This window comes from Tachypleus tridentatus, chromosome 11 (assembly GCF_004210375.1).
Source record: "Tachypleus tridentatus isolate NWPU-2018 chromosome 11, ASM421037v1, whole genome shotgun sequence".
Taxonomy (NCBI): Eukaryota; Metazoa; Arthropoda; class Merostomata; order Xiphosura; family Limulidae; genus Tachypleus; species Tachypleus tridentatus.
The window spans coordinates 73,777,451-73,805,215 of NC_134835.1; the positions used below are offsets into that span (position 1 = coordinate 73,777,451).

At 31.4% G+C, this 27,765-nt stretch overlaps 1 protein-coding gene and 1 long non-coding RNA gene across 5 annotated transcripts in view; one reads left to right on the forward strand and one right to left on the reverse strand.

Moving 5' to 3' along the window:
• The window catches only part of LOC143232462 (uncharacterized), a 48,193-nt gene extending 46,065 nt beyond the window's left edge, over positions 1 to 2,128 (reverse strand). For both annotated transcript variants that reach the window (XR_013017538.1, XR_013017537.1), the window contains exon 1: positions 1,928 to 2,128. This is a non-coding gene — a long non-coding RNA (uncharacterized LOC143232462). The remainder of the gene's footprint in view (positions 1 to 1,927) is intronic.
• Positions 2,129 to 7,399: 5,271 nt separating this feature from the next.
• LOC143232468 (WD repeat and FYVE domain-containing protein 2-like) overlaps positions 7,400 to 27,765 on the forward strand; it is a 39,185-nt gene continuing 18,819 nt past the window's right edge. Inside the window, exons 1-5 of one of the 3 annotated variants that reach the window (XM_076467969.1) lie at positions 7,400 to 7,732; positions 8,392 to 8,581; positions 14,498 to 14,565; positions 19,403 to 19,476; positions 23,150 to 23,204. In XM_076467969.1, coding sequence (XP_076324084.1) covers positions 8,427 to 8,581; positions 14,498 to 14,565; positions 19,403 to 19,476; positions 23,150 to 23,204 — 352 coding nt within the window. In that variant the 5' untranslated portion in view covers positions 7,400 to 7,732; positions 8,392 to 8,426. The remainder of the gene's footprint in view (positions 7,733 to 8,391; positions 8,582 to 14,497; positions 14,566 to 19,402; positions 19,477 to 23,149; positions 23,205 to 27,765) is intronic. The other 2 variants (XR_013017541.1, XM_076467970.1) reach the window with 2 other exon arrangements.

The following is a 27,765-nucleotide window of genomic DNA, read 5'->3' on the forward strand; positions in this document are numbered from 1 at the left end:
AAAAAATCAACAAATCTCAACCAACAAAAGGGTTTGAAGATCCCTATGTTTAAAACCTGTTGATCCATTTGAATTATAAAAAAAAGTGTTTGCTAAGATACTTGGTATTAAGGAGTTTACCACTGGTGTACTATATTCAGTTTCTGAGCTCAGGGGTTATGGTGCCTTCTTTTTAAACTGTTTCCAGAAGTTTATTCATGTTTTTCATATAAACAATTGAATTTTTCATCCATTTTAAAGTATTTGTTGGGATCAATTTTTATAACATAAATGAAGCCAAACACTGCTGAAAACATTGTCAAAATCATATGAAAAGAACAAAAATTAACAGAAGAAAATAAGCTAAACCACTGCTGATAGTCAAAATCAACTCTAAATAAATATCCAGGAGTCCTTCTTTCATCTACACTGATATTTTACCCACTTCGTTTAACTAAAAATCCAATTTAACACTACATGCCAACCTTGATTTCACCTTCATAAATTTAATATTTACCAAAACTCACACTACTTTACTGATTAAAACTTTCACATGATAGTGACTTGATATTATGGGTTAAAATATTGTAATAAGATCAGAATTAAAATTTCCTACTGTTATTGAATTTTTAAATTAATTGATTAATAGGTTCCTCACTAAATATCACTTGATAAAACTGAAACAGCAAAATATTGTGAATTAAAACTTTATTATTATTAGTTATACTTATTATAACTTTAAAAGCACATTACATTAATTAAAAAATATTACAAAAAGTACCCTCTGACAATTTTAATAGCCTTAATCATGTCCTTCCAAGTCCTTCTCCTTTTGAAATTTCATGCAAGAGATTTTTTACCTATCACCAAATAATAATTGTTAATTTTGAAGAAAGTTTCCCTATGCATGTTTAACTGTATTGTACAAGGACATTGGATCATAAAATTCTGGAAGTCAATTTCAGAACAGATTCCTGAATTTGGAAAAAAATTTACAATGTAATATAAAAATACTTAAATTTAAAAGCCATAGTAAAAAGTAAATAAACTTTATTATATTTATTTTCCCAATACTGGATTATCCAGGAAGTAAAATAAATATAATTCACAACCATGAGAAACATTGTTGTTCACTAAGTATCAATAGCATTAGAATGTTATAAAATACTTCCTTGCACTTCATTTCATTACTTTTAAGTTGTGGTTATGATATAGGTCAAATTTTGGGTGGGTGTAGTTCCTCCCCTTTCTCATACCTTGAAATTGGATTACCTTAGTTTTTGTTAATATAAAATAAAACTTTAAAGCGTTATAGAGCCTAAATTTTGATTGTCTTCTGCTCTTTGAATCCCAACCCTATTTTTTAGTGACACTAGAACTACTAGTAGTGTTCACAGAACTTCAATTAGAAAACAAATACCAGTGCCCCTATATCAGTAAAAATAGTATTAGTACTAGTAATAGTAAAACTAGTTCAGTAGTTAACACTCAGAATCAGATACCGATGTTTACCATTATCACACAGACAATAGGACATTCCCCTATCTCCGAATCCGATTTAAATTTTAATTTCAAGTTTTATCGTTAACATTCTCAAAACTTCTAGTCTTATACCTTTTATCCTAAAATTTCAATATAAATTATATTCGAAAATTATAATACTAGTAATACTAATACTAATATAGTATTTATTATATATTATTTTTATTGTATTTAATATAATATTTTATATTATATTATATATATTTTTATTATATATAATACATCGTTTTAACTTTTTTTTAAATTTAATTCGTGCCTGTGTTTTTAGTATTACTTTATTTGTTGAAATTAAGTGTTATAACTTCGTATGCTGTTAATAGTAATAGTACATCAGACCTACCTAATTCAAAATAAAACAAACATTAGAAATAGTAAGAGCGACCTTTCGTAATCTTTTTAATGTTACCTTAAATCTTGAACTATGTTGGACGTAAATCTATTGAACTAAAAATTAATATCTAATCTCCCCGACTCGTAACTTCTTTACGAAACTAAACCAGTACCATACGTCTAAATTATGGCAACAGTAAACAATATTTTTGAGTGCGGGGTTAAAACTTTCTCCTTCGCTTTTTAAGATAAAGCTTTCAATTAAATTTTAATGCTTGATTTTTATACGTTTTATCACAATAATTTATAGCGAAATATATTGTTACTTTTTTGCGTGAAATTTAAAAAAGACAGCAAAAACTTTGTTCGAACTTTAATATAAAGTAAATCCACCATAATTCAATGACGTCATAGTGCGAATAACGAAAATTATTCCACGGAATCTACTTTCTCGTACCAGCAGTAAGCGCCCAACATGCTCGCCCTCCCAGCCGTGGGGGCGTTATAAATTACAGTCAATTCCACTATTTCTTGGTAAAAGAGTAGCCCAAGAGTTAGCGGTGGGTGGTGATGACTAGCTGCCTTCCCGCTAAATTAGGGACGGCTAGCGCATACAGCCCTCGTGTAGCTTTACATGAAATTGAAAACAAATAAGATGTCCTCTGTTTCATTTTCTTTATTTTAAGCTAATTCATTTCATTTCATTTTACATATGTCCAGTTTTAATTTTATTTCATCTTATTTAGTTACTCCCTGTTTCATAAAAATTCTTTTGTCTCTAAGCAAGAGAACGCAAATGCTGAGGAAATAATTCATTGAAACTAAAGTTGCTTTATATATTCTAATTGGGTAGTTAAGCTCATACATTGAGACTTAAGCTTATGAAGATGTGAGAATGACAGTTGAAAACAATCAGATTTTACCTTAACTTGCTTTACTAATTGCCTCAAACTTGCGTTATATGCCACAGTGATCTTGTACTTGCTTAGCCAAGCAGTGGCGTAGCTAGGGGAGAGGGGCAATGGTGTACATCTGTCCCTGGCGCAGCATCGGGGGTTGGGGCGCAAATTGATGTTACATAATTAGCAATTATGGCTTACATTTTTTCACGAGGGGCGCGAAAACTGACTTTGTCCCCGGGCGCTGAAAACCCCAGCTACGAAACTGCAGCCAAGTTTCTGTACTCTCTTCTCTGAGATTGGAATTTTACCTAATTGAAAAGGTGGTGAAGAGGTTTATACAAGTTTGTGAGAACTAGAAGCTAATCGCCTCTGGGAAATACAAACAGGAATTGTCTTTGACATATGTAATTTTGAGGAACCACACTAGGTTTTCATTTGACTTGGCCTAGTCCTTTTTCATAATTTTGAGCTTCAACCTTTTGATTAATCTAGGCTATTCTATTCACTGAATTAAACTAAGCCTTAAAAAAAGTGTTGAATACAATTTTTCTGGTTTTCTCGCTTGAGGAAAACAAGATGGAATCCTCAGGAGCTGAGATACATGAAATTCGTTTGGAGCAAGATTACAGTAAATTTATCTAGGAGACCTTTTTCTTTGTATATGCTATATTTTTGTGTGCTAGAAATATCACACGTGAGGCAAGTATATAACCAATTCGGTTTTATTACACGTCAGGATCTCTATCAGTCTACTCTCAAACTGAAATTATATTAGGTATGATTAGAGTAAATTAATCTATGAAGACTTAGGTGTAGTTAAATGCGTCAAAAGAAACAGTTTGACCTTCTGAGTCCCCAACTTTAATTAGATCTCAAATTGCTCAAAAGACGATAAAGCTATATGCTAAAAGATTGTACTTGAAATCCCTGAGTCATCCTATGAGCCACTATGCCGCGGCTAAAATGACGTGCTTTACTTTCTCGTACAAACACCCACCAATCAACTGATTCCTAACTATATAGATGATACCAGTTTCGGCAAAGATTAACAATTGTTTACTCATCTATAATAAATATTTTATTTCTGCTTAATCCAGGTGTTTGTGTATTGGCTTTCCTGTCCATGTTCGATTCTTTTATGCAGATTTCGTGATTTTTTTTTTTAATTCGTGGAATGTATTTACTTTTGTTAGTAATCAACTGACCAACCATATACTGCTGCATACCATATATTCCCGACATCAGCAGAAAAATAACCAACATTTGGCAAAAACTAGTAACAAAATATGACATTCCAGTTAATACCAAATTTATTCAAAAACCAGGCACAAAACTAAGGTTTATACTGTATAAAAACTACACTGACAAACACCACACCAACATTATTTCTAAAATACAGGGCCTGGCATGGCCAAGCGCGTAAGGCGTGCGACTCGTAATCCAAGGGTCGCGGATTCGCGCCCGCGTCGCGCTAAACATGCTCGCCCTCCCAGCCGTGGGGGCGTATAATGTTACGGTCAATCCCACTATTCGTTGGTAAAAGAGTAGCCCAAGAGTTGGCGGTGGGTGGTGATGACTAGCTGCCTTCCCTCTAGTCTTACACTGCTAAATTAGGGACGGCTAGCACAGATAGCCCTCGAGTAGCTTTGTGCGAAATTCCAAAAACAAACAAACAAACATTCTAAAATACAATGTGATAACTGCCACGACTTCTATATTGGAGAAACAAGTGGAAAAATGGAAACTGGATTCAAAGAACGCAAAAAGTCACTTTCACACGTTTTCGAACACTGCAAATCAAACAAACACAATATAACCATATAAAACACCCAAATATTACATAAAGAAATAAGCATTAACAAACGCAAAATTAAAAAAGCCTTACTTATACAACAACTCAAGCCCAAAATAAACCAATACAAAAGAACACCTTTATACTTATATTAATAAATATAATCAAACATCTAAGCACGCCCTCTACATTCCTACACTCAGTTACACAAAACCCTTCGAACATGTGGTCAGCTATTGGTCAATTATCTCTTTCTTTCTTTGTGAACCTGACGATGACTGAAGAAGTCGAAACGTTGTTCGCTCTTTTTTAGAGTTTTCTCTATCTATACCAGCCGTTTTTACATATATATATTTTCCCTACAAGTGAGTTTTCTCGTAATCACGGAAAAGTAATCATCAAATATTCAGCAGTCTCTAATAACTGTTTGAAATATAGTGTTACTTCGGTTCTCGAACTTAATCCGTTCCAGAAGGTTGTTCAAAAACCGAATCAATTTTTCCCATAAGAAATACTGTAAATTAAATTAATGTGTTACAAACCTCCAAAAATTATGCATTATGAAGCATTTTAAGTAAAAATACTGCTTATTTATACCTGTATAATAATACTTACATACATAAAGTCAACCACAAAGACTATAAACACAATAAAAAAACAATAAATGAAAATTTAACTGCACTTTACCTGTGCTGTGGAGAGCTGATGGCGTAAGTAAAAGGTAGTGAGGAACGAGGAGAGTAGGAGGGTTATTATTGTTTGGAAGGGGAGTCACCTTCCATAAAAACGTCAGGTAACTCTCCTTTTGGGGTTCTTTCTTTTTCTGTATCTACAACCTACTTAAGAGTCACTGGACCTCTATCTCACTAAAAACTTGTCTAATGAGGTTTGTTTCTGCCTGATACCCTCCCCATGTCTCACCACATTATGTATGCCATTTCTCTTCCTAAATTTTTCAAACCACCCCCTACTTGCCTTAAAGGCATCACTTGTATCAGAACTCATTCCAGGCGTGTTTTCCAGGAGGTCAGCATGCAACTGCTTTGATTTCTCACAAGTGGTGATCTTAGAAATACTATCACCAGCTAACTGTTTTTCATTTACCCAAATCAACAACAGTTTTTCTGCCTCTTCCATTCTATTGTTTGTGATCTTTGTTTCGTAAGCACTGTCACTCCTTTTGCAACATCAGCTCCTTTGATGTCCTCTTTATTTTTCAGTATGGTGCAGACTGTAGATTTCGCCATACCAAACTGTGTAGCAAGGTCAGACACGCGAACACCACTCTCATAATTCGATATGAAATCTTTTTTCACCTCTATTGTGGCTCGAACAACTTTTCTTTTTGGGTTGCTGCTTTCATTATCTTTCTTTGACCCCATGGTGGCCTATTTAATTAGAATATTTATAAAAACAACAACCAAAAAAGAAAAACGAGAACGTTCTCAGCAGATTTTAGCGGGGGTATGGACTGAGCAGCAGGAGCGGGTAAAATGTTTTGAGCAAGTTTGGCGTGGCCCGAAAATGGTCGAAGGGTCGTTCGGGTCATCAGTCGGGTTATTTCGGAGGTTCGAGTCACGACAGCTTGGTTCGGGAACCGAGTTTATGTTCGACAACAGAGACATTTTTTTCTCCAACAATATGTTCGAAAACCGAATCTAGAAGGGAGTCGTTCGAGAACCGAGGTACCACTGTATAGACAATTTGAGAATTTTTGTATTTTGCACAATTTTTCTCCAAGGACAAAAAAAAAGGCACAATTTGGGTTTTCGTGAACTATTTATACGTATGCCAACTAACTTACATAAAATTAGTATAAAGATATTTTTTTGCAGGTCCTAAACAGTGATATAGATAATTTTATATTTTTCATTGTTTTTCACGATTTCTTTAGTTTTAAAATTGGCCATGTTGGGATTATTGGCCGAGACATGTTGTTAAAGTCAAGATTAACTCAAGGTATTCGGGATCTAATTGATACAATATTAAAGGGCAGCAAGGGACCTTTTGATTCACCAAGACTATCCTATCCACTAAATTAAATTAGGTCTGAAAAAAACAAAAACTGAAAGCCAGCTCTTATAATTCAAATATTTATTGAGCTTACCCTTAAAGTACTACTTCCGCATATCCGAAAGCGTCCAGTTTCAGAAGCCAGTTACCCACTTAGAAAAAATTAAGCAGTCATAAATGAAGATTCTTCTCTTCCAAAATCGATGTTTGTAGCCTAATCATACTGTTCTCACCATTAAATATGAAAAATAAATTAAAGATGATGCATCAACACTACCAATCTCATAATAATCATAAACATCTTTAAAAAATTATAAAAACCCTATATTCCCAGCGATTTAGAAATGTGGACCATTCTTTTTCATGAGCAAACTAAAAAAGAAAGAGCTATCTTTCGAAAGCTCTCAGGTTAAGGGGTTCTAGTCATCTTGTATAAAGACTCGAACCTATGTGTTTTTCTGATATCACGAAAACATCTTAATAAGGTCCCCTCGTAATAAGGCTAAAATTCATCGTGCCTAGGAACTTATCTTTAAAGAATATTCCCAAGTTTTCACAAAACATTTTTTTCCAGAAAATTAAATTAAATTTGCCTTTTCACATAAAAGCAATTTGAGAAGATTTGTTATATCTTCATTCCAAAATAAAATATGTGACAAATGGATTTCTGCTCTTTATACATGTTCTTAGCGTCAATGATAATGTTTCCTATTATAAATACCTTGTTATTAATTATTATTTTTCTTTACAAAAAACAAACAAACCTGAACAACAACTTTATGGAAAAGTTTATTATTTAAAGCGAAATTTTACGGTGTTTTTTAAACATTTACTTTGGCATTCAGCTGTTACTTAAGTGATAATGATACGTAAGGGCGTTTTGATAAAGTTTAATGACAAAATACTTATATTTCACTGTATTATGAAAGAGTAACATTTGATAAGTATATTAAACAGACATACTCGAGCTTTCACAAAAGGCTGCATAGTGTTTCGTTTATTAGTTTGCATATTTATATACGCATCACATATGTTTAGGACTGACAGTTTTAACTTATAAACGGTAGTCTTTACGTCACCGTGAGGTCATATGACTGTTAATTTATAAGTTACAGTTGTTGAGAAGTTTTAACTTTCAAGTGATAAGTGATTTGTTTCAGTAGTAACAAAGAAAGTAAGTGAAGATGAATAATTTTCAGGTTTGAGTTTAAAAGTACAGGGTTTTTAAAGTATTTTGTAATTAAAATCTTATCACGATGCTATGATTAAAATTTAAAGTAGTAGTGTATAGTATGACAGTTGCGTTTGTTGCTGACAGAGCTATATTCTACTTCTACTAATCTAGTACTAATAAAATATTAGTTTTAGTAGTAGATAGGATAGTTGGAAAGACTAGATAATAAGTTATGTTTAGTATCTGTAAACTTCACATCATAAGAAGTATTAATATTATTATTATTATTAATATTTTTTAGGTTATGTGTGTGTGTATATATATATATATATATATATATATATATATATAATAGTATTAAATTGTGATAACTAACTTCTCACCATCTTCCTGTTAAACTGAAAACTTTGTTATTTCTATTAAGCTTAGTATTTGTTCATATTTTGTAAACTGTTGATAAAGAAATATTAAATTGTTACTGAAGTAACAAAATGTACAGTTTGTATACTTTAGTTGCATCATTATAGGATAGGAATAAGATACATTTTCAAATGATAAAGATTCAGTCTTGAAATTGAAAACGTTGTAATAATTTGTAAGTAATGTGGTTCGTAGGTTTGCCTCATTGAGAGATTTATAGCAAATTCGTTTTCTGAAAGTGAATTTATAGCTTGTACAACTACAAGTAAAGATAATGGCAGCAGAAATTAAACCTGTTGGAGGAGCTGTAAATGTGACAACTTCTCACAAACCTGAACTTCTGAACAAGCTAGAGGGGCATCAAGATACTGTGAACATGGCAGCAATTATCCCAGGTGAAGATGGAGTTATCAGTATCAGTGATGACAGGTAAGAAATTTTATTTCAGACCTATTTTAGTTTTTAAATCAAGGAATAAGTTTGGTTAATGATTTTTTTTTTTTTTGAAGATGTATAAAATTATGTGGTTGTTAAATGATTGAGCAAAGAAATATTTAACAAAAAAAAGGAAAACAATATTTAGTGAAACATAGTTTCTAAATATACCTATTCCATCATTTTTTTAATCTGTGGATCAAATTATTCTAATGAATCTAGCCATGAAAAACTGTTTTAAAAGCAGTCTAAGGTCTACTGTAGGCTATTGATTAGAGTACAGTAGGATCATTCCATGTCAAATCATCCAGGGGGCTATAGGTATCCCCCACAGAATACTTTGAAAAAATTCACGTGCTCATCTACCTATATAATGAAACATTGCCAAAGATTAGATCACTATCTCTAATAGTTTCTGATTTACAGCCCTGCAAAATTTAATTAATTTTTTGATATTTTTGGCAAATTCATTTTTGGGCAATTTTGGCTGCTTAAAGTTGCAAGAGTAATGGTGGTAGAAGGCTGAAATTTGCTACACTGACTGAATTAATCTTGCAGAATTCAAAAATGGTCTCAAACAGAAGTTTCTCTCTCTTAGGATTTTCAGTGAGGCTATAAAATAACCTGAAAACTCAAAATTGTAAAAAAACATTGGTTTATTTAGTAAGCCATGGCTCTAAGAATTAATATGATACAAAGCTGAATTTTGTTTTCTAATTTTCTATAACATATCAGTTGATAAATCAGCAATTGTTGTAATTAAAAGTCTATTAGATCTCCTGTAAAAAAAATGTAGTTGCATGCAGTGTTTTATGACTTAGCTAAAAATAGCCCAACTTCAGGCCACAGTTTGACCATGTCGCCAATTGTTCAGCCTTTTCAGATTTTTACCATATATTCTTACATCTCTGAATATGATCTACAAAAAAATCAGGATGGTGTGCAACCTACTTTTTGAGTTATAATATTTTAAAGTATCCTCGGACCATACGTTTTTTACTGGAAAAAAAAACTTCAATTCAGGTGTGTTACTGTGTGCAAATATATCCATACAATTTTGAAAAATACCTGTCAGAATTTTATGAATCCCACTGAAATATTCTAACCTGCCTTTCACAATGTTAAATAATGAAGTTGTAAGAAACAAGAAAGAATTAATTCATTTCCGAACAAGTTTATTGGCATAACTAGTCAGATCACATGGCAATGCAAATATATTGTGTATGCATTACAGTTATGCAGGTATGGCTGAGTTTAAGATTCATAATATAATAAATACAAAGGTAAATCACACACAAAAAGCACAGTGCTACAACAGGGGATAACTGAGAAAGATTATAGTCACACCAAACTGCAATAATCGTGACAATGAAATGTTTCAAAAACTGCTTTGGCAATAAACTAGCCTTAACAACATCAAATAAACATTGCTTTGTTCAGACAGCTTGAATAAATTTCTGAAATTCGAGTTTGATTATGTTGAGATCACTTTGACTTAGAACATAGTGGCGAGCACTACTGCCTTGCATGGTAGGTGCACTTATCAGACAAAGAATACGTTGAAAAGGAATCCAGCTTTCATTTTTACGTGACCTTGCAGGCCATGAGAACAGTTCGTTTCTTGACTTCTTCATAAATGACACCAACACATCAGAATGTTCATCTGATCTATCTTTTGTTTTCCACACACCATTCATGATTGTATATGCATGCCACATATTTCCCTGGCTGATAATTGTCATTGCTATCATTAGACCCTATTTAAGCTTCTGCAGCATTACTTTCACTGCTACTACCAACAGTTACAACTGTGTACATATCATCATCTGATAGCCTTCTCATATACAATTTGTTGGTAGAGTTGGGAATAAAGCTATAATGGCCTAATACCTGTCACAGTTTTGCATTTTTCATGGTGCTCAAGTAGATCAAACTTAACACAATTCTGCAGGACTGATTCCTGATTGACAAGAAAGAACTGAATGTCCTGAATGTGGTCCTTTGCCCAATGGTACATATCAGAGACACTTAAAATTTGATAATTTATTATTTTACACAACCTTGAATTTTTTGAAGATAATGTTCAGAGATCTAAGAATATATGGTAAAGGCTGATTAGAATATTTCAATGGGATTCATAAATTATTTCGCAATTGTATGGATATATTTGCACACAGTGACACACCTGAATTGAAGTTGTTTTTTTTTCAAGTAAACAACGTATGGTCTGAGGACACTTTAAGTATGATCTACAAAAGAAATTGGGATGGTGTACAACCTACTTTTGTGTTCTAATACTTAAGAGATGTAAGAATATATGGTAAAAGTCTGGAAAGGTTGAATAACTGGTGACACTGTCAAACTGTGGCCTGAAGTAGGGCTATTTTTAGCCAAATCATAAGTTGCATGTAACTACATTTTTTTTACAGGAGATCTAATAGACTTTTAATTACAACAATTGCTGACTTATCAACTGATATGTTAGGAAATTAGAAAACAAAATTCAGCTTTGTATCATATTAAGTCTTAGAGCTATGGCTTATTAAATAAAGCCATGTTTTTTTACAATTTTGGGTTTTCAGGTGATTTTACAGCCTCACTATGAAAATCCTAAGAGAGATAAATTTTGTTTAAGACCATTTTTGAATTCTGTGAGATTAATTCAGTCAGTGTAGCAAATTTCATATTTCTACCACCATTACTCTTGCAGTTTAAAGCAGCCAAAGTTGCCCAAAAATGCATTTGCCACAAATAATAAAAAAAAACAAACCTAAATTTTACAGGGCTGTAAATCAGAAGCTATTAGAGATATTGATCTAACCTTTGGCAGTTTTTCATTATATGGGTAGATGAGCACATGAATTTTGCAAGTTATTCTGATGGGGTCACCTGGAAAATATTCCAAAATCTGAGTGATTTGACATGGAATGACCCTGTAATGTGTAGTTTTTGGTTTTTTACTAGACAATTCTTGCATATGAGATGTTTTACAGCAAGATAGTGTGAATGGAATGCTTATAACAGAGGAAATAAGTTAATGTGATATTTGTAGTAAAATATAAAAAAAATATTCTGTCTGGGGGTGTGACATTGTGCAAAGAAGCAATAAGGTAGATGTTTGAACTTAGAAGGGTCAAAAATATATCTGCCAAGGTATACATTATTACAGTTATCACTTGTCTTTGTGGTCTTAATTTCTACATTGAGGTATGCATTTTTACTACATTGTATAATGAATAATGCGAGATTTACTATTCAGACATTTTTGCCATAGTGGGAGAATGTGTGAGATATGCCATTTCGAGGTATTGATAAATTAAATTTGTGATAATTTTTATTATTTTAACAATTTTAAGTATAAATGCTCATTTCATTCTTTTAGTTTGAGTCTATGCTATAGTAAGATATTTCAAAGTTATAAACTATATTTTCTGTTACAGTTATTACATATTTCTATTTATAAATACCAGTATTTTTTTGCAATGATTTGTTTACTTTTTAAGATAAACAATTTTTGGACTGACTGTTGATTGCCATATGATAGTTTTATGGTATGTCCTTTGGATAGTACATTTGAAGAATTTTTGAATTTGTGATCCCTTTTGAAGGAATTGGTTAACACTCCTACGAAAAGACGTTTCTTGTCCTGATTTCTCCAAGCCCGTTCCCCTGGCTGTGGTTTCGCTAGATAGTAGATAGGGACAGTGGGAATCTCGTTAATCCATTCATTAATGGATTTAAATGGCAATTTCATTTAAATACAAAATTATTAGCCTAATATTAATAACCTTTCAAGTTGCTCTGGGGCCTATTAGGCCCCACTTTTCATAGGAGTGTTAAATCTTTTGTGGTTTTATGTTGTTTATTGCACTCCACAGCCTTATCTTATTGTATTTTTTCATAAATATTTCATGAGCAGTTAGCAGTCCCAATTTTACGTAGTGCATTATGTATTCCCTTTCAATTGCTATTGTTTGCAGACAAATGGCAAATGTTTTTGGACAAATAGTCAAATAAATTATCTTTCATAACAACATTCCTACTGGATGCTAACTACTGTAATGACCTTACCAGTTTTCTTACAAACAAATATCATATGGCTACATCTTTACATTCATAGGGCTCAAGCATATTTCATATGATTGGTTCATTTTGGATATTCAAATAAATGGAGGCTCTACAAATACATTTGGGATGAGGGTTCTAATGGAATGACCATTCAGTGTGTATATTTTTATAATAGTATGTGTATTGAATATTTGTGACTTCATGATATTTCTGTATTTCCTGTGCTGTATGTGTGTATGTATGTATACATGTACATACATACGGTATTGGAAATAATTACAAAAATGGCAAATAACATGTAAATATTAAGAAACTGTACCTCATGTGTGTAGTTTATGAAACATAATTGTTCCAAAGTACAGTCAGTATTAGCATATATCATGTTTGGTTGTTATCCAACCAAGTAGGACGGTACAACACCAGCATAATGCTTAAAAAAAAAAGTACAGGCAGCTCTATTGTTGGTAATAGTGTGATGAATACATCATGGTTTCTGGGACAGAAATGTCACATTCTCAAGATTTAAAATTCAAATTTGTGGCTAGTGAAAATTTAAGGCAAAATTTCACGATTTTTTTTACAAGTTGTACACAAACTCTGAAGAGGTTTGTGAAACTTTCTATAAGTGGTACAGGTTGTATGAGGTAGGTAGATCAAACTCTCCAAGTGGTATTGAATAACTCTGGATATACTCTTTATTTCTTGTGTGACAATCTTTTAGAGATCTTATAGGTGATTTACATATAAATACATTATCTTCAGAGCAACAAAACACAGGTTAGCACAAAGCAACTTCACTGGTTGTATAAATGCTCAGAAATCTTTGCTCAGGAGAGAGAATCAAACCAAAAAGTTGAAATAGACATCAGTTTTCAAACAGCTGGAGGTGAGTACTATATACAAACGAACCTGTATTCAAATTCTTTCTCAACAATAAATGATAGTTTAAGTGGCATGAAACGGAACGATATCATTCAATTTTCAACATCTACAGTAAAGTATGCTAAGGGGGCCAGTATAAATGTTGGTTTTTCTCAAACAAAAAATTAAATTGTGTTTTGGTTAATTTGAGACAAGTACATGTTTGTTCAGTCTTTTGCAGAAATAATGTACAAACATAATTTTCATATTCCTGGAATATTGCTTAATAGTATTACATTTGGCATTAATGAATAAAACTTTTGGATACTGAGATATTGTCCAAATAACAAAATTATTCTTCAGCCAAATGTAAAGTAACATTGAAATTGAATCCATTTCTGTTATTGATGCATATAGTAACATATGATGAAAACAAGACACCAGTAGATTTATTAGTATAATTTGTGAAAGTATATTTGAGTGAAAATCTTTTAAGAGTGTAGTATCGAAAATAGCAACTGTAGAGAAATTAAGATATATTTTTCTGATTTATCATTCCTGCTTGTTCAAACATGTATACTATAAGTTTGCAAACTACATTAAACACAATGCAAGCAAATTGTATTTATTTTTTTTGTACAAGCTATTTTAAATCTTTTTGCTTAATTTTTTTTGAATATGTAAAATATGCTTTTTATGTATGTTAATAAATGTCTTGGTCTCTGGGTCTTTTGGCTTATGGGTTTTTCCTTCCAAAAGATATCCAGTATTGGTTGTTACGATATAATAGTGCCACTGTTTCATGCTTTCCATATGAAATGTATGTATGCCAGTGTGTCAATGTGTTGTTATATGCACAGTATGTATTGTGTGCTTGAGATAATTATATGTACATTATATATGTTGTGTGTCTGATATTGTTATTTATACATTTGTTTGGACTGAAAACTGTTTATAAAAGTAATTTTGATGTTTTTTTAGGACTGTGAGGATTTGGTTGAAAAGAGATACAGGACAATATTGGCCAAGCATATGTCATGGTATGCCATGTGAGTACTCTTGTTTCAGTTGTCAAATGGGCCACCTAATCAGTTTTTTTCAAACAAATTTAGAGAGAAAACTGTTTGGAGGTGGGGTGGGTATTGATGCAAGAGAAGACATTAGTATTGGAGGTAATGTAGAGTCAAAAACAGTCTCATCTGCTTTCAGGTGTAAACAGAAATTGTTATTAAGGTTCCTTTTAACTGTCCATTTGGCAACCAGCCAATTGATTCAAAATGTCTTTTGAAACTGGAGCTGTCCAACCCACTTAGAAATGTACAAACTTTTTAAAATGCAGTGGTGGATGATTGAAAAAGATCTTTGTGGAAGTGGATTTTAAATCTTTCACCATCCACTTTAATGATCTAATTTTCACTTATGTTTAAAATTACACAGATTATACTTTTTTTCTTTTATTTGACATTTTTGTGTAAAATCATTTAATTAGGGCTGAAGAAATTGGATGTACGAACACGATACAATGAAAGGGGAAATTATTTTTAATAATTAAGGACCATTTTCTGTAAATGGAAACATTAAATGTGATGTATTACTAAACGTATTTTTAATCTTATATTGTACACATCTTGTAAGCTATTTTGCATTGACTAAAAAATGAATAAAAATCTGGTTTTATATATATATTACAATACAGAATTTATAAATATCGTAAAATATTAACGTGTACAATATAATAAGTCAAAAAGTTTGTTATTAATAACTCCTAAATAGAATAACTTGTTTCAGTTAAAATTTAGGAAATGGTATGACATCTTTCCATTTAAATGCAAGACAAATTTTGTGAAGCAAGTTTTATTTAAAAAAAGGTTGTTACAATGCATATAAATTCTCATAGTAGGATAAGCATAGGTTCCTACATAAACATGCATACATTCATATCTGTCTTTTAAAAGACTCACCCCATAAATGATTTGTCAGTAATTTTCTATAATGGAAACTTGATTTCTACAAGTATTACCTCAACATTTCATGAAATGACTAATTTGTATATTAACTTGGCTGTAATTTTGATAAGGATAACACAAGTTAGAAGGTAAAAAGTTCATTTTTACTGATAATCTTGTCAGCAAATAATGTAATTAATTAGTGCTCTAAAATGGCCCAGAAAGCACTTAAACTTTTTATTTTCAAGGAGCTGCTCCTACTTATTTGCTAGAACCCAGGACCAGCCAAAAGTTTTCTGTTCTCATCCCCAAAACATTGCATTTGAAGAGTTAAACATGGCCATTTAGATTGAATAGTTAGTAAATAAACTATTTTTTCGTATACTGAGCAGGTTAACTGGTATAAGTTTTTAGCTTTACATTGTCACATGTTGATCTCTTGCATTAATTTTGGTTTTTTATTTAAATTGAACTATGAAATTTTGAAATGTGTATGTTATATGGATATTTTAATAGAAATGTTTCTCACGTTCATTAATCCAGTGTGTTTGATAATTAATTTCAAGATCATTAGAATGTGAATGACCAAAGTCTGAATACCACAGACATAACAGACCTACTAAAAATAAATTGTAAAAAGTTATGATAATGTTACTATTTGCAAGTAAATACTTAGAGCTTTGATACAGAAAATGACTCTTAAGGTCTGTTTATTCACCATTGTATGAATATTTGGCACCTTGCATTCCTGTGCTGGAAGTCAACATCTGCTGTGGTTTTCCTTCTCATTTGAGTAACTAATCAGGCTGTATAGTCATTATTGACTCAATATCTAGTTCATGTGGGATCCTTTATCTTGTGAGACAATACCTCGTCACATTACAGACTAACTATGTCAATTTAGTTTCAATTTTCTGCCAACAGCTGGGATCTTCATGTTCTCTCTTTTTTTCCTCCCTCTCTCCTCTTCCTATTTTTTTTTTATCCTTAATTGAATTTATATTTGACTTTTAGGGTGTGTCCTTGGATCTTTTGGCTAAAATTTTAGTCAAGACGGTGCACACCCCTTTTCTAAGTTTTTACTGTTATCTCTTTGTGGTCCCCAAGAAGAGTGAAAATTGACATCCAGTTATAGGCCTGTCATCTCTCAACAAATTTCTGGTTGTTGTTTTAGATGGTCTTTTTCACCTGTTTTGAGAATGACAGTCTGGTATGTTAGATGCTTTTCTAAATATTGCAGTTGCCATGTTCACACATTTTTTACATTCTGTTTATTGGAATCAAATCTTTTCCATACATCTTCAGTTGAATTATGAAAGCCTTCAATCACCACCTTCATGAACAGGAGCTAAGATTTCATTTTTATATATATAATTATCTTCTACTTGCCCTTTCTGAAGAAGCATTTTTCTTTTACACCTCCCTTCTTAAAGAGGAGACAGCTGGGTTGGGATGGTTTTTCAAGCTTTCCAAATTTTTTCTCATGCCTATTTTGTACTTAGTATGCCTGAGTATCTTTTTCAACTCTCATCTTGGTAAAGCTCAGCCTTCACTTCTATATATGAGCTATAAAATGCATTATGTAGTGTTTTTGCTGGAAACCCATGTTACCTATCATCATGGCAGTTTCCCAGTTCTAAATCTACTACCTAGTTCTTAAAAAAGTTGTGCAAAATTAAAGTCAAAGTAATGGAAACAGTGATGCTGACAAGCTATTATTTGTAAGAAAAAAAAAAGACATAATACACAGAGTGAAGATAAAAGTGGAAGCAATCATTGTGATAGACTCGATTAAATTCTCGTGGTGGACCAGTGACATTAATTTATAAGTCATTAATCTTTAAGTCTGACAGTGTATTTAAGAAAAACAACAACAAATTGTACCTTGTAAATCAAGTTATTCAACCTCAACAAATAGAAAAGATAGGAGGACTTTATTTTATATTCCAGCTTTTCAATACTGGTAATTTGAGTTATTAATTTGTATAAAACTGTCAACTTTGTATTTTGACATCATAAACATCTAATTTGAATCAGTGCTGCATTCAATATACCATGTGATACACAAAAATCAATGTTTAGGTGTGTTTGTTTCTAATATTTACTTTTAAGTTAAGAAATAACATATGATCTGAACATTTAAATTGTAACCTACAGTTTGATATCAAACTTGATTAAATGAATTTGTAAAATAACAGTTCAGTAAAAGCTTAAATGCAAATCAACAAAGGTAATGACATGGTCTTTGACCTGTATGGAAAGGGATAACTTGTTTCAATTCATTCTCCTTATTGCTGCTCATCATAATTTGAGGTGTTAAGATGCAGAGATCATTGCTATAGAGTTACCATTTCACTTCACTGCAATTTAAGTAATAAACTTCCATATTAACCTTAATGGAAAAACTATTAAAGTTTTTTTTTTTATTGAAATATTTGAGGTAAGTTCCACCCATCAATTGTGCTAACTTTTCTGATAGTGATATGTTTTATACTGACAGGCAGCTGTAGGTGCCATGATGTGTGTACATACTTGTAACCTAAATGTCTTCAACATACACATATTGTGGGTATAGTGTGATGATAGTTAGCAAGGGTGAACTGTTAAAGGTTATTTTGTTTCATTATCATTTATCATAATTAATAGGTTGATTGTATCCAATCAGCAAAACAGCTGGAAGCTTTATATTTTGATATTAATTTCATGACTATTAAACTGGTACTCATTTTGCAAGTTAAAAAATGGAGAGATGTTTGTTTGACTATTTCAGGACCTCAGTGATGTTGAGAAAACCCACTTGTAGAGAAATATATATGTAAAAACGGCTTGTTTGGGTTGATAAATCAGAATAGTGAGAATAGATACAGTAACCTATACTTTGCAGGCTCGTGCCATAATATACATAATGGCTGCAGAAAGTTTTGAGGTTAACATTGTTTTCATGTTTTATTCATAATTATATCTTGTATGGTTTTATTTTACTTTACCATGAAAAAACAAACAAGCAAACAAAATACTTATATTTTAATTAGTTTATAAATAATTTGGTTTTTTCCACCCCCAAGTATATCATATTTACTTAAGTAAACAGTTCCCATCTTCCATTTATTAGGATAATGCTGAAGTACTTCAGTAATTCGTAACACAATTACATGCAATTTTTCTTAAGTCAACAAAGTCATTTGCACAAGTAGAAATGTCTGAACGTGGATAACACGATATGCCAAAATACCTTTTCTGTCCAGCTTGTAATTGGAAGAAAAACAGAAAGTACATTACTTTATGCAAAGATGTAAAAAAAACCTGAGCATTCCAACACGATTTACTACTTACTCTGAAGTACATAATCAGGATAATTTGAACAGGTATCCAGGTACCTGAAAACTTCCAACCAACCAGTACAACAGTTTCAAGCTTAGAGAAGACAAGATAAGCCATAATACCACGTGGTTTATTTTGTGTGCAATGTTGTGTTTATTTTGCTAGCAAAAGCATGTCTAAGACAACCAACGCTAAAAAGTTAAGTATAAATGTATCATGCAAGACAGAATTAATCTCTATTTACATCTAAAGTAAAATGGATTATGCAGATGACTACAGTCATGTTATTTTTAGTACAGGCATTTTTCAAGATCTTGAATTTATTATCTTAAGATAGATGATCAACCACAATTTGACATCATAAAGTGTAATAGTTCAATATTAAAAGTACTAATGTTTCAAAATAAATACTGTTGGTATATGGTATCAAAATAAACTAAATTATGTATTGTGGTAATACATTGTTTTCCTTTTTTTCCAAGCTATTGAAACAAGTGTGTAACCCAAACTTGATAAATGAAAACAAATAATTGTTATAAATTCATAACTAAAAATTAGATACCTGTTTTTTGTATAAGTTTTAAAATTGTATGGTGTCATTGTACCAATATTCTTGTAGCTGGAGCAACTTGTATGGATTATAATCCTGAAACCAAAAGACTTTTTGTTGGAATGGAAAATGGCTCAATATCTGTAAGTACTATACTGTTGTTTTAATTTTGAGTTATAAAAATTATAATTATTACTGACACTTGTTCAAAAAATTATGTGCATGTTTCTAATTTTTATAGGAGTAATTGAGAATTTTGTTTACCCTGTAATATATGAAATTATAAATGAACAGTTGTTTGTATGAATTTGCATTATTTGACAAATATTGATAGTTTTACTAGAATTTTTTTACAGTTGTAATTTATTATAATTCCGTTGTTGTAGTTTTTATAGGCTTACTACAGAGTCACTGATGTATAATTTCTCTAAATATGCAAATAAAGGTTTCTAGTTATACATAAAGATTGTAGAATCAGATAACTTCTAAAACTTGTCATATTTCTACCCATAATAAGTTTTAAATTATGTTTTATAAATTAATTGTTTTTCCTTTAAGAATTAAAAAAAAACTATTCATGAACTAATAATTAATGTATTGGAAAATATGGCAATTAGATTTTAAATCAGCATATTCCAACTTTAGTAAGGAACTTTTCAGTTTGAAAGGAATAGAGTTAGTAAAACTGTTTTGTGCAGTGTTAAGTTATATATTCAAGAGAATACAGGTAAAACCTAAGGGTAACGTTTGTTTTAAAAATAACCAAAATTACTTATTAACAAAATTGTCTGAAATAAAATATTAGCATTTTCTGGTTTATTTATTATTGTTGTTACCAAACCACATATCTGCTGCTAAAGAATGTTATACTTCATTATTTTTCAGTGTGTACTTATGTTTAAGGCATCATATTTTTTCCATGTTTAAGATTTTTAAAATTCCAGTCATTTCAACATATAAAGAAGTGCATGCTTTTGGAGGGGGGGAAAAAGCAATTTTAAAAACTGTCTAGAGAAAGAAATTTGTATATGTAGTTATTGTGGATAAGATAATAACTAGAGTATTCCACTGATAAGGCAATTACTTTTAATCATTATAGTTTATCTTTCTTGTGAATGGGTTTGATACTAAATACCTGGCATTTAATTTTGATTAGGTAAGGTTAACCTTACTACTGTTTAGATATACTTTTGTTTGACTTATTTAGTTCCTTCTCCATAAATTAGTATCATTACCAGTAGATCCATTTCAGTTTGAAACACAGTTAAACTGCTACAACAGCAGAATTGTTTTATATTTTACATCTTGCTATATCTATATTTTCTTAATTCACTTGTCAGAAATTACTCCAGTATGATAAACTTCTTTAAAATTGAGTCTTTTTTTTTTTTTTTAAACCACTGTTATTCGGTTCGATTAAGTAACTAACGAAGCATACGTGTTCAAATTCGTGTAAAAACAACATGATGAACACTGAATGTATTGTCCAGTTTTTATTGAAATTTTAATTATAACGTGTATTAAAATATTTTTTGTTGTAAGCACTGGAAAGATAGCATGAAAATGTCTTGTTATAAATTGTCATTATGTTGAAAAATAAGAGACTAGTTTTGGACATTCCAAAATTACTTAGAACTGTACATATTTAACTGTAACTGCCTTTTTCCTGTCATGTTCTAGCAAAAACAACTGTCAATTTCTGTAATACAGTGTATTTTAAAGATAATGTTTAGCTGATATATGAAATATAATTTTATGAGGATGCTATTTAATTCAGAGTACACAGTTTTGTATACCAACATATTCAAGATGCACATTTATTTAATTGTTAAGCTAATAACATTATGTTTGTACAAGATTAATACTGGTGTTTTATCATTTTCATATTGAACATGATCAGATATTAAATCTGAAAGCAGATTCTATCATAGTATTAACTTTAAATCAGTGAACAATGCTTAGTAACATATAACTATGACTGATATTTAGCAATGAAATTGATATTTACTGTAGTAGCACTTTAAACTTAAACTAATGGCATTGAGAAGTTGACAGACCATTACAGATCAAGTACTATTGTGTAATAAATTCTTATACTCAACTAGTATCTAAGGATGGACACTGAGAAAACTTACTTTAGTTGCAACTGTAACTGAAGCTACAATATTGGTTAAAACATTAATTGAAGCTGATAATTACAATTCAAAAATGTTAGTTTTAGAAATAGTAAGAGAAGACCCATTTTATAACAGTTTAAGTAAAATGTAACATTCACTTTGATTAAATTAAAATCAATGAATTTGGTTTATATGCAATCAAATCTCTTTTTAGATTCATTGATTCATCTTTTGTTGTAAGTGTAGTAGTTCTTCCAAACAGAATATAGAGATTACACCTTTTATGAAAAAATAATCTTTCAGTTACACAAGTGCTTAGTGCAAAGATCATTAAATATCTCTTATGGCAAATAAGCAAATCTCTCAATGTGTGTTCTTTCATACTGTGTGGTTGTAATATAATTTGAGGTTTGAAATAACAGTTTGGAGCTTTAGTTTTGAAAGGCTTTACACTGAAGTTTTGTGATTTACAAGAAAAATGAATAATAATAGAAAAAAAAAAGGACTTTGTTAATTGTTGGGCTGAGCTGTTGTTGTCAGATATGCTTTCAATATGTAGCTGTGGAGAAAAGTATAATGTGAGAGTGTTTTATAAAAACTAAAAGTAGATGCATATAAATGTAAATTATGTTTAATGCTAAACTTCTTACATATTTGTGCAGGCCCAAGTTTTATAATACGTCAATTGATATTAACTTTATTTCAAAATAATAAAATACAGACATTCCTGTGAAACATGTTGGGCAACATACATTGTTTGAACTATACACCCTCTATATATGTGGGCTTTAATGGACACATCTGTACCCTAGGTTTCCATATTCTGTAGTACTGCGTGCATGCACTGATGTAATGTCGAGATACATATCTGTTCCCAGGAAACAGAACACACATGACAACACGGGTTTCCAGGGTACACCGTACATATTGGTACACTTTGTGAATCTGAAGTTTTATAATTTACACCTTGTTAATGAAAAAACAAAATTGTGGTATACACTTTGAAGTTGTGGGTGTCATAAAATGTATGTTCAACTCCCACTGTTTGATTAGAGTAGCTCGCAAGTTAGTGGGTGACGTTGACTAGCTGTTTTCTTCTTTGTAGTTTTTTTACTTCAAAATTAGACTGCTAAAGCAGTTAGTCCTCAAATAATTTTATATAAAATTCAACTTGGAACAGTAACCTCGCTAAGAATTTGTAGACAGTGTATGAGACAAACAGTCTTGTATGCTGAAAATGTATAGACAAATAATAACATCCAGACTGATATGTATGTAAAGTATGTATATACAAATTAGTGAGAATTTGTAGGTAAAGTGTTTGTTATGAATGAATTTTTGGGAACTGAGACAGAATCATGTGATAGACAATTAGTTCATATGCACGATATTTGTTATAAGAAATAGCATTCAATAGGTACACATTGTTTATTTTTTATTTTGTCTTGTAGAAGGTTTCTATATTTATTGCAAAAATTAAAATATAAAGAAACAGTGTAGTTTTTTTATCCTTATGTTGTAGGAAGTTTTTCTGGATGATGATAACATATTTGTTACTTTCTTGTACTGCTAGTTAAAGTGAGCTTGTCAAAGATGTTTAAAACTTTTTTTATTTTATTATATGCATGTTGTTATATTTTCATTGTAAACTAAGTTGCACCTATTACTGCTAGATAAACATAAATCATCTTTTGTTTAGGAGTTTCAAGTTGCTGAGGACTTCAACAGAATGGCTCATCAGCGTAATTATCTTGGTAATATTTTAAGTTTCCTTAGTTTAGTAATAAAACATTTGTTTCATCATAGCTCTTGTTTGCATGTAAAATTTCATGTTAACAATTCTAAATCTCTGGCTACCTAATTTTGTTCCAGAGTTAAAGAAAAACACTTCATCCATTTTAAAATATGCAGGGATTGTTGAATATTAAAGTTCTATATTGCAGTGGCTTGATACAGTGTGTACTCTGCAGTGTACAAAAGTATTTGTTACATATTGAACTATAAATAATTTGTAAAGCTTATTATTATTGTCACTTGTGTACATTAGTTTAATTACATAATTATGTTTTTCATGTGATTTTGATGTGGTTTGTCACTTCTGCATCATTATAATTTTCTTTTTGCTGTTAGGAAAGTATCTTCTATAATCTTGCACAAATTGAAAGAGGAATTGTTTGTTCCTTCTTGGTTATGATAACATTATACTTCTTGGTAAGAGCTGGATCTCTTTCATTTACCACATTTAATTTTTGAATTGTTTGTAGTCTTCTTTGAGCTCCCATTACTTTGGGTCATAATCCAGAATCCAAATAGAATTTTTTTTAGGCACCTGAAGAAGTCTGTGTTTTTTGTGATGAAATGAAATCTTTAATTGGCATGTCCTTGGACTTTCTAATATTCAATTGGATGTGCTTTGAAGATTCATTTATCACTTCCATTTTATTTAATGCTTTAACTATTGTCCGTTTTATATCTGTGGATGAAGTTGAGTCAGAAAATGACAAACCAATGAGTTTCTCATTGAGATATCATAAATGTTCTGTAAAGTTTTCAGACAGACTTTTTCATCTTCTTATATTCAAGAATACTTTGTAGGAAGTTGAGATCATTGCAACAAACAGAAATAACATCAGGACTCAAACAACAAAAATACAGTTTTCATGGAGTTCTTTTTTTGTAGCCATTGAGTGTAAAATATTCCATAAATATTCAAATCTTGAGAGTATATAATGCTTGGGCCATTTGTTGTGTCTCCATGAGGATGGATGCCACCAACAGAGTTGTAGTTAATTCAAGAAGTTCTCAATAATCATCTCCAGGGTCACTGACTTAGTTATCTTGTAGCAAACTCAGTGAAATCACACTTAACTTCTATGGCTTCTAATACTTTGTTATGATCAGCTGCAGGTTCAAAACCAAACTGGTCCATGTATTTCTAAGATTGCTGGAATAAATTTAAAATTGTAATATTTGGATTAGGGAAAAGGCATATACAGTCTTTAAAAACGTATGCTGGGATGTATTTTAAGATATAAGGCTGCCATGCCAAATACAGAAGATTCTTGTTTTAATTTTTTTTCTAAAAGCCCACATTCTTCATTTCTATGGCCAGTGTAACTTTGCTTTTGTGTCAAAGTATACTGTCTTTACTTGATCAATGACTACCCATTGTTTCAGTAAATATGCCACAGTGGATGGTTAGTTGCTTCACATCATGAGAGCAGGGACATCATCTGAAGGTTTTATTCAGTGCATGTTGTCTTAGTTTTAAGTACCTTTAACCAACCCCCAAATGTTATTCAGTATGGATAAAATTTGGTGTGAATTTCTTATTTGTATATATTGGAACAACATGAGAGGATGAGAGTGTTATAAATCTAACTTCAAAAATGATGACCATTCAATTGCAATGGCATTAAATATTTTGTTGTTGTTGTTGTTAAACCTATGAAAAGCTACTGAATTAAATCATGTACATGGATTTTTAAAACTGTTTAGTAATTCATATTTTTTTTAATGTGCTATCACTTCTTGAAACCTTAAACACATACACTACACATAATTTATTAGTAAGATTAACTACTTGTAGTTTTTGAAGATAAAGTTTATTAAAAACTTCAATTTACATTACATCTTTTTAGGTTCAAATCAAACTCCTCCAATTTTGTATTTCAACTCATAACTGAGAATCTTTACTCATTCATCCTGCTTATCCTTGAACAATCTGGGCCCTTGTAGTAGCACAAGTTTGTGTTCTATGTCTTATGTCTATCTCAAAACCTTCTCTTGCAGATCACTCATATCATCCTAGGAATTAATTACCTTTGATACATAGATTCATTCTCTTTTTTAGTTTTTATCCTCCATAGTTTTTGTTGTTGTTGTTAAAATATCTGTAGAGAAAGTTTCTTAAACAGGATACTTAAGATGATAAATTTATGTAAGTTTGTTTGATTTCATTAAATTTTAGATTGATTACAGTTCTATATAGAACTTTTCACTTTAACTTTTGAAAAACATTTCAAAAAAATAAGTTTTTATGCCCGCCTTATATTTTCATGATTTTGTTCTGTATCTCTGGATGAATTTAAGTCATTCTTGTTTGAGCAACAATGCTTCTTGCTCTGTGTCTAAACTTGTGTAACTGAATTTTCTGCTTTTTTGTTTATCTTTTTAATGTGTAAGAAAATTTTTTTCTGCAAAATTGCACATTTCTTTTTTTTCTTTCAATTTAGTGAATTCTACTATAATTACTTAAAGTTAATCATAGTTTGTTGCTGAAGCCATGAAAAAATCAGCATAAAGATTTATTTCTCATTTCAGAAAACAGTACTGAGCAGTTAACACAACTGTAATCATCTTTGACATCTCCATAAGAATGAGAATATATATTACAAAAATGCAGTAGTGTACCGTTACTGCCATGATTCAGTGTGATTGTTTTGGTTTGAATTGCCAAAGGTCTTCATGTCACAATTATAATGTTATGGCATAGGTTATAAAGAAGGAAATTGTGATAAAAGAAAAATTTACAAAGACTGTAAAAGTGGTCTCATCTAGAACTTTGTGGGGAAAAGTTTTATAAATTATTTTGTAAAAGAAAAGAAAGTGGGTGGGACATGTTTTTCAGCTCAGATGTTTTGTTTTTTTTATCTAGTACATTATCTTACCTCTTTCTCCCCAAATAGGTTTTCTTGACTCTCACTGACCTTTATCAGCACAGATTTTCAATGCACACCACAATCCTTCTACCTCCCATTTCTGCATATTCCCATGTAATTGATCATGAAGTATCTCTCCATTTGGAGTGATAATATTTATTCTTGCCCTCTTTTTAGGTTTAGAAAAAGACTCTCCAATTGCTCCTCTTTCTTTGTCATTGTTGTTGCTCATCACCATTGTTGTGGAATTATTTCTATCATCTGACAGTTTTATTCAAAACCTACTGTTTCTTACTGTGCTTGTTTCCAGTTCGTATTATCCAAGTTTCAGCTATATTTGGTAACCCCTGAATGTCAATCAATATGGATAAAATTTGGTGTGATACCACTCCTCTTGTAACCACTGCTCTCTTCACATCTGCACTTGTTATTCATGGGCATGTTGGTTTTTCCTCGTGTATTTGTCAGTAATTTCTGTTGTGCTACTGATTTCCTTCTTTTTTACTTTTCATTTAAATGTTCATGCTTTTGTATTGTGAAAAGTTGCTTTTTAAAAATGTTTTCTTACTTTTGAGGTATGTTTGCTATTATATTGTGGATCCTGCTGTGGTAAGTGACACCTGACCAGGTATACTTTTTTTTTTGATAATCTAACCTGTCCATCCTGCAGCTATGCTTGATATCAGCTGCATTGTAGCCCTTCCCACTGTGGACCTGATATATAATTACAGATACCATCAAGTAGTGGCTGTTTACATTTCATACAATCACATTGCAGGTTTGTGTTATGCACACTGTAGAGATGGGATTATTCCATAGGTGTGCCACTAGTTCTCTTTAATGGTTATTTGCTTCACAAACATGTTCATCCTAGACCATACACTCATTGGCTAACATGAGTAAAGTAAAGCAGACAGAGATTGCTACCCATCTCTTTTGTTCCATGATATTGAGTCTCTTTCTGTTAGGACTTAATGTACATTTCCTAATGCCATCCAGTTTTGATTTATTGACTCCTTTAGTGTGGTAGCTCTGCTTTTCAAAATGGGGGTGTTGTAGTCGTTTGTTTCACTTTCTCTGGTGATGCTGTCCACTATGTTCTCCAAAATGCTTTTATCATCTTTTTTCTAGTGGAATATGGGAGTCCTTACTAGTTTCTAACCACTAGAGTGGTGGACAATGAATCATACAACTCATTTGAGAGTAGAGCATGTGTTGCTGGCATATACCACTTCCTACTATGGACCTGAGGTACAATACCAGTGTTTAGTTGTGTAACTACACCATATTCTTGTTGATATGTCTGACCAGTTATTTTTTCTTACTGTGGCATTTCTCCTTCTCATCATCATCTGGATGTACGTTCCTGGTGGGTCTGACTTTGGTTTTAATGGCCTGGTCATGATTAGTATTATGTATGGATGGTGTGACCCCCTTCCTACTATGACCCTTGATGTATGATTCCAGGTTTTAGTTGAAGCTTTCTGTAAAATTATGAATAAATATATATTTGCAGTTTACCCTTCAGCCTGAGTCATTCCTCCTCCCTGTCATCCTCTGCATGTACGTTCTTAGGGGATCTGGTATTGGTTGAAGATAGCTAAGCTAGGTAAATCCTCACATGTGTGCTGGCTGGTATTCTTCCTCCTACTGT